Here is a 14,403-nt window from a genome sequence, read left to right as displayed (position 1 = left end):
CACACACCACCCGACACGGCCTCACCGGTCGACCACCGCTTCCAAGCTATCTCCTAATACACTGATAGCTATTGCTCACGGACCTACAGCCTACTTTCATGATATTTGTCATATACACATTACTAAGGTGCCTTTGTAGGACCAGGAAAGGGAGAGTCAAGCCGAGCTTTTAGATTGCTTGTATTATTACGGCCTCCGGGCCTTGTATCGAAATCCCGCGTGTTATTCTTAGTAAGCCACATACACGAGGGAAAAAGAGAGCTATTTTTTAGACTCTCGCCGTTTATTCGCGATGATAAGGGCTCTGTGACGTGCTTATACACACCTTTGATTCGTCACGTCACGAACTTCAAGAAGCTGTATTAGCAGTTAGGCTTGTCGAGTTAATTGAAAAAGAACACTCCTTTTGTGCTGATCTTTGTTATTTTTGGTCTGATTCCGAAATCGTTCTAAGTTGGATTACTAATGGTCCCCTTTTAAAAAACACTTTTGTAGTAAGCCGTTTGAGTGAAATTTCTGAAAAAAGCAAAATTTCAGAGTGGAGATGGGCTTATTCTGGCGAAAATCCAGCGGGTGATGCGACGAGAATATTTTCGATAACTTTTAAAAGTAACAGTCGATGGTTGATCAGACCACCTTTCTTTAACAAGAGATAATGTTTTTGGCTTTAAAAAAAATTGAATTCAAATAAAAATTCTGGTTTCCAAAAAGTTGGGTTAACTTGTGCTTTGAAATGTTTTAAAGAATCTCCCGAAATTTTTGAATCACCTGCTCTCCTGCCAGATTTTTCGAAATCTTCTTCGTGGTCAAAATTAATTAAATTAACTTATGTCGTACTATTTGCGGCAGATTTTCGGCTTAAGAAAGAAGATACACTTACATATTGAAAACGCCTCCATCATTCAGAGAAGTTATGGTTCAAATTAATACAGTCACACTCATTCGATAAAGAAATTAAAAAGTTAAAAAATGGTAAAATTTTTTCGCAAGCTAAACGTTTAGTATCGTTAAATTCTTTTTTAGATAACAAAGATCTTTTACGTGTTAATGGTCATGTTTAATTTATTCCTGGAGAGCATACAAAATTCATGCCTTTAATTTTGGATGGGAATCACGTGGTAACTTGTTTATTAATAAAATATTATCACGAACGATTCTATCATAAAGGAACCGAGCCGATTTTAAATAAGCTAAGACAAAGATTTTGGATTATTAAAGCTCGGAGGATTTTCAAAAGTATTAAAGGTAAATGTGGTACTTGCAGAATTTTAAGAGCATGTCCTCCGAGCCCAAAAATGGCAAATCTTCCTTATTTTCGCCTTGCTTTTTAACTTTGCCCTTTTTCCTTTTGCGGCCTTGATTGTTTTGGGCCAATTTATGTGAAAATCGGTTGCAGGCGTGAAAAATGTTGGAGAGTTTTTTTAACTTGCTTAACAACGAGTGCAATTTGTATTGAATTAGCTCAAAGTTTGAATACAGACTCGGCAATTTCGGCCATTATGGCAATACAAAGATTCGCGGCAAGGAACGGTTTTCCCGAAAAAATTTTTAGCGACATTGGGACAATTTTTAGGGGTGCTTATAAAAAATTGAAATATGCAATAGCATCTTTAAATAAAAATAAACAATCAAAGTTTGCTTTAAAAGAAAATTTTTTCTGGAATTTGAACTTGCCGACAGCGTCACACATGGGAGGGGCTTGGGAATGCATGATCAGAAGCGTTAAAGAATCACTAGCCGTAATTTTAAAAGAACAAGCTACCAGCGACGTTTTATGCAACGACGTTAATACGACATGTATATTTCATTTACAAAAATGTATTATACGGTACAACCATTGAATTCTCTACTAAAATTTAATCTTTTCTACAAACTTTATAAACAGGTTGTTTGGAAATTTTTTTTTTTTTCTATATTCTGAGTAACCATTCGTTGAAAGTAAAGTTACGTTAGTAAAAGATTTTAAAAAATTTTTTGTACATTTCTTACCAATCATATAAGGACTGTGTTCTGTATAAAGTCTATGAAGAATCTGTTAAATCAATAATTTTAAGCTTTGTATTTTCAGATGAAATGTCAGGTGAAATAATTGCATTAATTTGTTCAGGTGTAATAATTTTTTTATCAGGATGCAAAGTTATTAATATGTGTGCATGGGGTCGACCACATTTTTGGAAGTAGATGGTATAATCGTATGCTAAAACTTTACTGAACATATCGTTTTTAATGATGTCATCCAAACCTGATATTAATTTCAAGTAAAATGTTTTAATAGTTATGTTTGGAATATTATTTGGTTCGTATTTTTAGGTAATTTTGATAAAATTATGCTTAATTCTTTCCATTTAGGACTACACGTTACTGTTATAAATAAAACCGGTCTACCACATTTTCTCCTTGTAGATGTTGCATCTTCGTAATGTTTCTACATATATCTTGGACTTTCGATGTATGTAGATAAAAGTATAAAAAGATTTCTAATTTTTTCCTTTGTCTCGAAATTGTGAAAAATTAAGATGCACTATTAACAATTGCGTCTAATAAACCTTGATAACATTTATCTCTTAAATTTTTTTTATTCTATCTCAAATAGTTTTAACGGTTATATTTAATTATGATGTAAGAATGAATAAAAAATTGTGTCAGCCATCCCCCATATAATACTGAATTAAAATGTATTTCGTTTTGTCTGTAAGACAGTCTGTAGAAACAATATTGTAACATAGTTAGCTTTTCACTCTTATTTAAAAAATTTTCAAAATAACCAGTACTCCATCCTAAATCTCTCAAGGGAAAAAATAATAGAAACACTATGGGATGGATAAAATAAGATTTTATTTTAAGATGTTTTTAAGAATAATTATCTGGTAATTTTTTTGGGTTTATACAAACATCGAAGCTTTCTGGAATTCCAGAGTTTAAAACTATAATAGCACAGCATTCTGCAGTAAATAGTTTATTGTATGTATGTTTTTGCTGACCAGTTTTTCTTAAAAAAAATCATTTTATAATTTGGTAAATCTACATTTGTAATTTAATGTTAATATTAGTGCTTTTTTGTTATTGGATTTTCCTTTCTAATTTTTGTCAACGTTGCGATATATTTTTCAAGAATCTTACTATTATTTATAGATTTCAACCTTAGATCAATAGCAGTTTTGTCAACATACATATATGTACACACACACACACATAAATGTATGTAATTAATTTTTTTCTTAATCTTTCATTACGACATAATTCAATATGTTTTGCACAATATAACAAATTTGTCTCTGAATTTCAATATTATAAATATCTTTCCCTTCTTGTTCTATTTCTCTACTTATCAAAGATGCAAAACTGAACACATTATTATAGTACGTAATAAGTATTCTAAAACTTTCATCATGAAGTAAAAGTTTTTTCAATTCTAAATTTTATTTACTCAACAGACTAAGACGAACTTTTCCCTCATGACAACACGTTGATTTTTTTCTTTCTTCTGACCAAAATATTGCTGAACAATACATACGCTTATAACTCATTTTATTATAAAACGCAGGATTTACTTATGAATCATTGTTTTTATTTAGAGTACTATTCAAAATTTGATTTAAATTTTCATTAATAAATGTATTATTCACTTTTTTACATTCAGGTTTTCTCTTTTTTTAGATTAAAAGTATACAAGATTTTGTAGTTTTCTTTAAATTCCACTATGTTAATAACACAATAACTCAAAATAGTTTTCAGAATTTTTTACATTTTTTAAAAAATTTATTCCCAACAACGAATTCGACATAAATGTTCCATTATTTCACGACATTATTAACTATCATAATTCTTGTTCTGAAATAAAAATAGTCTTTATCATACATAAAAAGAAAAAAAATTTTCAATAATCTATTCTCATCTGTTTGATATTAACTATGATCTACAGAGTTTTTCATTTAGTTTATAGGGTGGCTAACCTTTACAAATATTGTTTAAATCATACAACGTCCTGTCTACTATTTCTAAGGCTTTTTTTGAAATTATAAAAGCCTCATCCCAAATCAACAAATTAACTTCACGTAATTCTTTTTTTCAGATTCGAATTTACAGAATGCTGTTTTAATATTATTTAAGTCCAAATGTAAACGAAAAGTTTTATGACTGGTCATTCCTTTCGGTAGTAGTACTGACACAATGCCACTCCAGGCCTTAACAAAATTTTTTTCTTTGTGACATGAAGTAATGAATTATTATTTCACATAAAAAGGATTTTCCTGATCCTCCGCAGTATTTTAGAATGCAAAAATCAAAGTAAAACTACATAAAGGTCTTCAAAAAAATCAAACGAAATAGAATTAAGTCTTTAAAAATAGAGTCTTGTCTTAAAGCGTTAAAGATATTAAATAAAGTGTTCAGTGTTACAATAAGATACGATACGTTAACATATCCACTTTACTTAATTTTATATCCAAGCACTACATACAGTAAGGCAAAATCAACTTGGGTATATTACAACATAAGTTAAGCCACTGACAGCACGTAAACTTTGTTAAAAGATTTAAAGTGTGCTTACTTAAAAAAATTTTTTTAGAAGTTTTCGTTTATGTACAAAAAATAAACAGCTAATTGCAACTATGGGATTCCTAGGACAAAAGTTTATTAAAAAAAAAATATGTATGAGGGCAGATTTCTTGTTCTATTTGAGCTTTATGGCCTTTACTTGGAGTAAACAACCTATTCTTTATATCTCCCTAAAAAAAGCCCCGCAATTTTCACCCAGCCCCCTTTGTAGAATCTCTTTTTTCAACTTTCAAAAAAGAGAAATTCTAAAATCTTTTGAATCTGGTAAAATATAATTAAACTTTTTTTTTTGCTTACTCAACAATGAATTATACAATTAGTAAAAGCTGAGCATATTAAGAATCAATAAATAAATAAAATATGAATTCTAAGCTTTCAGAAAAGGTTATACTTATCTATTGATGGGAGGTCGGCGCGCAAATCGCGCAGGGAGGTAAATCTCTACGCGTGTGTATATATGTAGTCGGTGATTTATTGTGTAAGCACCAATAGTGTTATGTTGTTGTAATAGTAGACTCTAGATGTCTACAAATTAGAGACTAAATGTCAATAAAAAAACAAGTTACTATTTTTGCAGAGCAAAAAAAATCATTTTATCGGCTTTCAAAGTTATTGCTGTGAATAATAAGGTTTTTATTTATTCATTTTATTTTATTCATTTTATACTCCGTCCCTTACGGGTTTGGAGGGGTTCCGTAACATTTTGTACATTTAATACATACTAAATCCACGCCATATAATATATTCATTTGTTAATTCACTATTTTTAATATTCTACTTTTGTCTTTTGTTAAAATAATATAGAAATAGAACAAACTTGATATTACTACAATTCCAAATATACAAAACTCAATTCTCAAAATTTAAAATTTAACACATGTCTATCAAAAATTCAAAAATTTTCAACTTAATTCTAAAAGTTATCAAAATTTACTACATTTAACTTAATAAACAAATTTTTTAATACTACTGAACTATCAAAATTTCAAAAATTTACAACTCTTTTCTTTAAATTGTCCATATATTTTCTTTTATTCATCATTCTTCCTTGCATTTCTTTTTCTCTCTCCTTTCTTGTCCTATTCATCCTTCTTTTCTCTTTACTACCTTACCTTTCTGCATACTTTCTTTTATCTTTTAGATCTTTTCTGACTCCTTTCTTTTTCTGATTACTTTTCTTAGCACTTCTATCTCTTTTGCATCATGGCTTAGTATTTTTTCCATTTCTTCTTCATTTCTCGTATCTCCGCAAATCTTTAGTATGTGTCTGTGATCTTCTTCTTCCTCCTTGCATAATCTACACTTCTTATCCTCCTCTCCTTTCCAGTATTCTTTGCTTCTACATTCATTTCCGCATCTAAACCTTGCTACTAACTTTCTATCCTTTAATGGCATATCATTTTTCAAGTATTCTGGTTCAGCTTCTGTTCTTATACCTTTATACATTCTGTTGTACCGTGAATTCTCTATCTTTTTCATTCTCCTCTCTTTTTCTTTTCTTTCCTTGTTCATTAATATTTTTTCTCTTACTCCCTCCCTAAATTCTACTCCTTTCATAAATCTTGTTTCTTTTACTTTCTCTTCCCGTAGTAATTCAGCTCTCTTTTTTGATTCCTTTCCTATTCTCTCTCTTTCCTTGTCCTTGTCCTTTTCCCTTATGCATTCTTTTACTAATTTTATGTCTGACTCCCTAATTTTCTCTTCAAACTTTAACGCTCTCTTTAACGCTTTTATACTCATCCTTTCTAATCTACACTCCTCCTCCACTATATAATTTGGTGTATTGCTGTCTAATCCTAATATCCATTTCATATATCTTCTCTGTACACTTTCTAGTCTTTCTTCTTCTTCCCAGCCTCACACTTCTGCACCAAATAGCGCTATACTTTCTACTAGGGCTGTAAATAATTTTCTTCTTCTTTCATAGCTATTCTTAAATATTATTTCTCCTATGCTCCATGCATTTTTCATAGCTATCACTGCTTTCCTTTTCCTTTCTTCTATATGCCTATCGTTTCTCCCATTTTTCTGTAGTATCTATCCTAAATATGTTATTTCTTTTACTTCTTCTGATTCCTTACTCCCCCACTTCCACCTTCTATCATTCCTCTTTCTTTTTTCGAACACCAAAGTTTTCATTTTTTTCTCACTTAAAATCATCTTCTTTTTACTTAAGTACTTTTTGCATCTTTTTAACATCTCTTTCAGTTCTTATTCTCTATCTGCTATTAATACTATATCATCCGCGTAATATAGACTCCATACTTTTTCATTACCAACTCTGCATCCTCCCGCCTGCCCTTTCTTTAATTCCTGCTCCAGATCCGCTAAGTACACATTAAACAGCGTCGGGCTCAGTGGGCAGCCTTGCCTCACACCTTTCTCTGTCCAAAATTCCTTAGATTCCTCTTCTCCAACTTTAACTACATTTCTCGTTTCTTTATAAATATCCATAATCCTATTTTTTAGCTTTTCACTCACTTCCATTTCTAATAATCTTTCCTTTAAAACTTTCCTATCCACTCGATCAAATGCTTCCTTTAAATCAATAAAACATGTAAATAATTTTCCTCTTTCTTTGCTTAATTTTTCATCAACAATGTGTTTCAATGTGTATATAGCTTCTATTACTCCTCTCTTTTCTCTAAAACCAAACTGGCTTTCTGATAATTTACCTTTGATTTCCTTTTTTAACATCCCATTTAACATACTCGCATAAATCTTATATGCTATACATGTCAATGTAACTCCTCTATAATTTTCTAACATATCTTCATCACCTTTTTTGTGAATCAAACAATTCGTACCTTGTCTCCACTGATCCGGCAATTCTCCTTTTTCCCATACTTTTTTCAGCAATTCTCAAAGGGCTGCATCCACTTCTCCCGGCATGTACTTCCATACTTGATTATCCAGCTTGTCTTCTCCTGGTGCTTTTCCGACTTTTAATCTTGCTATCCGCCTCTAGAACTCTTCCTTGCTCATTTCTTCCTGATCCTCTGCATTTGTTCTTGCCTCTTCCTTTCTTGTCTCTTCTCTCACAATTCCTTCCTCATTCTTCCCATCTAACTTTTCCATAAAATACCTTCTCCACTCTTCTACTGTGAACTTTTTAGATATTTCTCTCCTTCGTTTTTTCCTGTACTTGTTTATATATTTCCACACTTCGCCTTCCGATGTAGCATTTTTTATCTTTTTTTCTTCTAATCTTGCAAACCTTTTCCTTTTTGCCTCACACTAGTTCCTATACTCTCTTTTTTTATCTATGCAATAACTTCTTTCTATTTTCTTTTTTCTCCACCTTTTCATTATTCTTCTTAAATCCTTCTTTTTCTCCTTTCATTCTTTATCGTGCCATTTTTTATCCCCCATCTTCCACACTAGACTACTAATCATGCTGTCCAACTTCCTTTCCAATCTGCTCATCTTATCGTTTAACTCTTTATTCTTTTGATTTTCTTTTGTAAAATTCAATAGAGTCTGTTCCTTTAATTTTGCATTTGTATTATTTCTTGTACTCATACTTGCTGCAGGCGGCTTTCCGGCCATTTTTAATTTTTGCCGATAGTGCAGTTTTCTACTTTACTGAATCCCCCTTCTTTCGGCCAAGAATTATATTTACGAGCTTTACTTCATAAAATAGTGATCTTCCTTATTGACCTCAATATTGCTTTTTTCAGGGTCTTTCCTTATCTGCCTCTCAGATTACCCCTTTTATCGACGTCTTTCTCCAATTGCCACTTTTTTCTTCCTATAATAACTTTTCTAACCTCGCTTTCTTTCGAACTTCATTGCACTTTTTCTTGTACTATCACTACTTTAAAACTGTTTTTCTGTCCTCTTGTCTCTCGTTTTTCCGCTCACTAATACCTTTCTTTATTATCCTTTATTCTTACTACCCACTCCTTACTTTCCTTACACGTGTTCCGTTCTCTTTACCCTGACACTACCACACTAATCTTACTTCATCCTTTCAAACTTTTATAATTATTCACTTTACACTTTTTTCTCTGCTGCTTCTTCACTTTTTACACTTCTTCGTACTTTTTATTTCTTTTATTTTTACTTTAATTACTTTTTATTACTCTTTTCTACGGAGCGCTCTCTCGACACGTCCGCACTCTCTCGCATGCACAACGGAACTCAATAAGGTTTTTATATTATTATGTAACATTTTAGATGTTAACGTTAACTTAAAAGTTGATTAAATTATAACGAAAAGCTTAGTTGAGTTGATTTTATGTTAAAAATTTACAATATTATTAAATTTAAAAAAACGAATAATCTGAAATTATTCAGAATAATAGGTTACTTGAGATTATGTTATAGGACTGTCACAGCAATCTCTTAAAATTTATTAAGTGTTATTTTTAAGGAGAAGGTATTGTTTAGCTTGAATTCATGCATTTTACATATTTTAACGTAAATCACCACTATGTCCTAATTTATAGGTTATTTTAAGGCTACGGTAACGGTAAATGATGTTTGAAAATTTATGCTGAGGGACTACGGGAGTTAGTGGTCGAAGTTAAAAGCTTTATATTTAAAACTGTAAATATATACTAATTTTTTTAGTTATTGATGTTGCAGTTCATTTAGAGCTTCTTTTGTAAAGCCATTGGTTGTAAAGCAATAGGTCGCAAAACCTTGTTTAGTACGCTGTAGAACTCGATAATAAGAGCTAACTTATGATTTAAATTAAAATCACACATTTAAGAATGATTTGATTTAATCATCTGACTTAATGGTAACAAAAATTATCTTGTATGTTAGGTGATGTCAATTTTAAGTTTTGTAGCTGGAATTTAGATACATTTTAATGGAACACATTATTTTTCTCCTTAAAAAAGTAACAATGACAAGTAACTAATGGTTATAATGTTTGAAATTTCAAAATTTCAAAATTTTAAGTTCAGTAGAATTTTTCGTAATTGGGTAGACTTGGAACTTTGATGTATGCAACAGCAGGCTAAGTAATCTGAGAAACCATGATTTTTTGGTATTAGGCATTAGCTAGTTTTATGAGAAGAAGCAATGTAATTGCAATAAAATTACATTATGAATATTGATTCAATTAGATAGGATTCTTTTAGTAACCTTTAAACATTATTTATTTGAATGGATATACTGTTACAACAATAAGGCACTTTACTATTTGAGCTCTGTACTGTAGTGTAATTATTATAGTACAGCTTCCGTAGTAGAAAATGAGTTAAAAGCACACCATACAGTTAAAATTAAGTTTCAAGTAAAAAGTGATTCTTTACAGAAAAATCATTGTGAGGCTTATTAAAATTTACCTCAAGATCAGTTAACAGTATTCATGGCTTTATTGGTATAGTAATTGTTTGAAAAAGTACAGGTTATGAGTTTTTACTTTATTAAAGGGCAATATTTTACATTTTTGTGTATGCTTGACATCACTTTGATACATTGTGTTGATTAAACTCCTACATGTATCTCCTGAATCTTAATGAGCTATGATTGATTCTAAAATTGTATATTTATATTTTTTCTGAAAAATACTGACGTTGGTAGTTCATTATAATAGATACATAGTTGAAATTCTAAAAGATAACTCCTTCTTCTTTTAGCTCACTGAATTAGCTATACAATACACATTAATTTAATACACACGACATTTTCTTCAAGCCAATAGTTTTGCATTATTTAGCGCAAGAAATAAGTACTAGGTGCCGAATTTAGTAAAAAAAGTAAATAAGGTAACTCTAAGAAAAATCTTCTGATATACGATTAATATCGCAGTTGAATAAGCTGATGAATGATCATTTCAAAACTTATTTAGATTAGTATGCGTGTTATCAAATAGAACAATTATACTAACCTAATATATTTGTATTAAAGCGTATTTTTAATCATTGTTTTTATCTAGGTTCCTTATTCATCATTGGTCTTTTTTTTATTAGAACAGAAATTTTATTTTTCAGATGTACAAGACTTAGACTTTAGTTCAATAAAGATACCTAAAATGTTGAATAATCGATTAATACCAGGTGGAAGCACTCTCCCTCAAGAATTGTCACAGAGTGACGATGATCCATCTATGATAAGAGATATGTTTCTAGCAAATCCAGATCAGTTGTCACTTTTAAAGCAAAATAATCCTCGTCTGGCCGATGCCCTTTTGTCGGGAAATCTTAGTAAGTTTTATTTAGAAAACTCAAATGATAAACATTCAATGTACTGAGGTTTGCTTCAACTTTACAGCAGTATTCACTGAAGTCTTAAAGGAACAAGTCAAAATAAGAGAAGAAAGACAATCTCAGAGATTACGAATGATGAATGCTGACCCTTTTGATACAGAAACACAAAGATTAATAGCTGAGGAAATTCGTCGCAAAAATATTGAAGCTAACATGGAAGCTGCCATGGAATACAATCCAGAAACTTTTGGAACTGTAGTTATGTTATACATCAATTGTAGAGTTAATGGTTACCCCGTTAAGGCCTTTATTGACTCTGGTAAGTATTTCATTTGTGTAAAACTATATTTAGAAGCAATGTCACATATTTAAATTTTGATGAAGACATCATGACGGTTTTTCAATAATTTATTATATGATCATTTGATCATTCAGTAACCAGTATAAAATACTGTAATTTAGTTTGAAATAACAAAACATTATTTGACACTTTAGTTCACTCTAGAAAAGAGATAGTGCTGCCATTATTGTTTTAAGATAATACAAACAATTATTTTTGTTTAACACAGTCTTACAAGATTGATCAGAGTAAGGCTTTATGTTTTTCTGACCGTAACATATGAATAAAACTGTATATCATACTTACATCTTCTGTTGTTTCGTAGAATCTGTAAAAATCGTTATTTTTACTAATTCTTGCTTCATTCTTAAAACATGGCTTATTTTTTAATATTTGGAGGTTACGTCATATCATATAAACCTGTTGAATCAATATTAGTTGTCTGCATTGAACTATCATGAATGCAATAATTTTTTAGTGATTTATTTTATTAATGTACTTTATTATTAATGTACTTTAATGCGTAAGTATGAATAATTTTTCCCGTTGGTGGCGCTATTTCAAAGTGTTGCACAAAGCAAATTGATTAATTGTTTATTCTAAATTGGCAACTCCTACCCTTCCAATATTTCCTAATTATCTTTTAAACGCATCGCTTATAAAGTACACTGTTCGTGTAATAGTGAAACAATGTTTGGTATGCTTAAAAAAACAAAAACTTAAAAAAAATTCACAAAAATAATCGAATTTTGCTAGTTAACTAATTATTTATTATAAATTGGTGACGCATGACCTTTAAAAAATATTTTTAACTTTTTTGTACATACTGATAAAAATAAACACGCTTTAATCTTACAGTCTCGTTTGGAGTCCTTAAAAGTGAGAAAACTTAGGAAAACCTACAAAAATACTCTATTTTTGCTGAATGAGTAATGATTTATTTCGGAAGGACGAAGTTTATCCTTTTAAAAATTTATTTAATGTTGTCTGTACATATTGTTCACAATGTGTATATTTTATTTAAATAAAAAAATGAAAATGTGGCAAAAGTTGCGAAAATACTTCATTTTTGATTACTCACTAAGTATTCATAGCAAAACAGCAAAGTGTACCCTTTTAAAATTTTTTAAATATCTTCTATACATAGTCACTAAAATTTAAATACATTAATTATAATAAAAATTATTTAGGACCTTAAACAAAACGAAAACTTATAAAATTTAGAAAAAAACTTGATTTTCGAAACTTAACTAATTATTTACTGTAAAATAACATAAAGTACCCTTGAAAAAAATTATTCATAATCACATATATACATTGTTTATAAGAAACATACTTTGTTTCATCTTTAGATGTTTGTTAGAGTCTTTTAAAGAAAAAAACCTTGAAAAAATAATGAAAATACTCGATTCTCGCTAATTGTCTAATTAAAAACTACGTCCAACGGTGGTTTTAACATATTTCTGTATTAAAAAACAAAAATAACGTTTTAGCCGTTTGGTTATGATTTCACATCCTTTTAGTAAGAGTCAGAGCTTTTTGTACCTGATAAAGACCGGGACGTTGTCCAAACGGCCGAAGTGTTGTTTTTCTTTTTTTAAAATACAAGAGCATGATAGTACTACCATTGGACATTTTTTTTATCAATTACCAACTGTCATTGGATGTCTTGTTTGAACAATTATCTAATTACTTATTTCTAAAAAGCATTATGTACCCGTATAAAATTTTTTTTTAATATCTCCTAAGCGTACTGTTTATAAGGTATATACTTTGCTTAGCACTAAAAAATAGATAGTTTAGAGCCCTTAGCTCAACAAAGATTTTGAAACAATCCTGAAAACACGAGATGTGTGCTAATTACTCATCGCAAAACGAAAGAAAGATTTCTTTAAAACATTATTTAACATTATGTACATATTGCTTATGTGGTGAATACGTTACCTTATTCTTAAAGTTTGTTTCAAGACTTCAAAAATAAGAAAATTTGGAAAAAGCCACGAAAATACTTGATTTCTGCTAACTTACTTATCATTTCTAGCAAAACGGCAAAGTGTATCCTTTTAAAAATTCTTTTAATATCTCTTTTACGTATTGATCATAACTTACATACTTTCTTTAGTACTAACATATTGTTCAAAGCACTCAAAAGTAATAAGACTTGGTAAAGTTAACGAAAATAAAATTCCGTCTCCCACAGAACTCGTGGCCACCTACTTTCACAGCAGCACAATCACAGCATTTCGATTGCCCTGATCGTTACACCAACAAAAACCACCACAGCAACAACGCAATAGCCGCAATAAACACAACAATTTCGCTTCTCGCTTCAAAACACAATCTCACTTCGCGTGCTTCAAAAGCCCAAGCTTTCTCCCTCTGTTCTCTTTTCTCTTTTCCTACCTGTCTTAGCCTAACGATGATGGCTTGACGGTATTTCACCGTCATAGGGTATATGATTAGTTGTTTGTGAAAAATCGTAAAAATAAATTTGAAAGGTTGTTTTTGCTAAACTTGAGCACTCGAAAAAATCACTTTTTCAAGTATAAGTTTTTCTAACTGTTGGAGTGATTGTGGCCGTTTCTGAATAGGCTATATCACTGGAGTTTGCTATAAATTCAAAAAGTTCAATACATTATTTGCATTTAGAGGAACGAAAGTTAAAACTTGTAAGTTTGGGAATACTGTGATGCGTAATGATTTCGGAGTTTGCAACTTAAACTCTAACGAAAATAAAAAAAAATTTTGGTTTCTTTTTTTAAAATAAAGGCTTTAAACGCTTCAACAAAAAATGAAAAACCCTCCCATCAATTTTTTAGATAAAAAAATATACCCGTCTCGAGATATCAGAGTTAAAAAATAAAATAGCGTAAGGAATGCGGTTCAGCCTTTACAACTGTTAAAATAAGGTTCATATAGTGTATATTAATCAAGGTAAGTCTGTCTATGCAATAAGTCATTAAAACCATCAAAAAAAGCTCCTCGCTATGATACCGTCACGACATAGCAATGGCCCATATAACCCAATAATCCTACAAAGTTAAATAAGCTGTATACGCACGTACAAATGACTTGGAAAATGAAAAATCACCCATACTGAAACTATATTGTTAGTGACAGTACAATAAAATAACTAAAAATGTATATTTTTCGTCCTCTAAAACTAAATATTTATTAAATAATTCATTGTAAAAATGACCGTAACAAACCAAAATTTCGCGACACTCTGATAAAAAAAGCTGTGCGCAACTAGAGATGGCAGAAAAAATAAAATGATTGATAAGAATTCACAACAGTACTATTCGTCTTCCAAATTGTTATTTATTTAACTTATCATTGAAA

General features: G+C 30.3%; 1 protein-coding gene across 6 annotated transcripts in view; it reads left to right on the top strand.

Annotated features, from left to right (window-relative positions):
- The window catches only part of rngo (DNA damage inducible 1 homolog rngo), a 237,730-nt gene that overhangs the window by 98,258 nt on the left and 125,069 nt on the right, over window positions 1-14,403 (top strand). For 4 of the 6 annotated variants that reach the window (XM_089593750.1, XM_089593748.1, XM_089593747.1 and 1 more), the window contains exons 3-4: window positions 10,506-10,718; window positions 10,786-11,040. In XM_089593750.1, the coding sequence (XP_089449876.1) occupies window positions 10,506-10,718; window positions 10,786-11,040 (468 nt within the window). The remainder of the gene's footprint in view (window positions 1-10,505; window positions 10,719-10,785; window positions 11,041-14,403) is intronic. The other 2 variants (XM_089593751.1, XM_089593749.1) reach the window with 2 other exon arrangements.

The sequence above is a fragment of the Copidosoma floridanum genome, unplaced genomic scaffold, assembly GCF_036245765.1.
Source record: "Copidosoma floridanum isolate Cflo_tuat_1 unplaced genomic scaffold, Cflo_Japanese_pri ptg000020l, whole genome shotgun sequence".
Taxonomy (NCBI): Eukaryota; Metazoa; Arthropoda; class Insecta; order Hymenoptera; family Encyrtidae; genus Copidosoma; species Copidosoma floridanum.
This window is presented reverse-complemented; position numbering and strand designations above follow the sequence as displayed.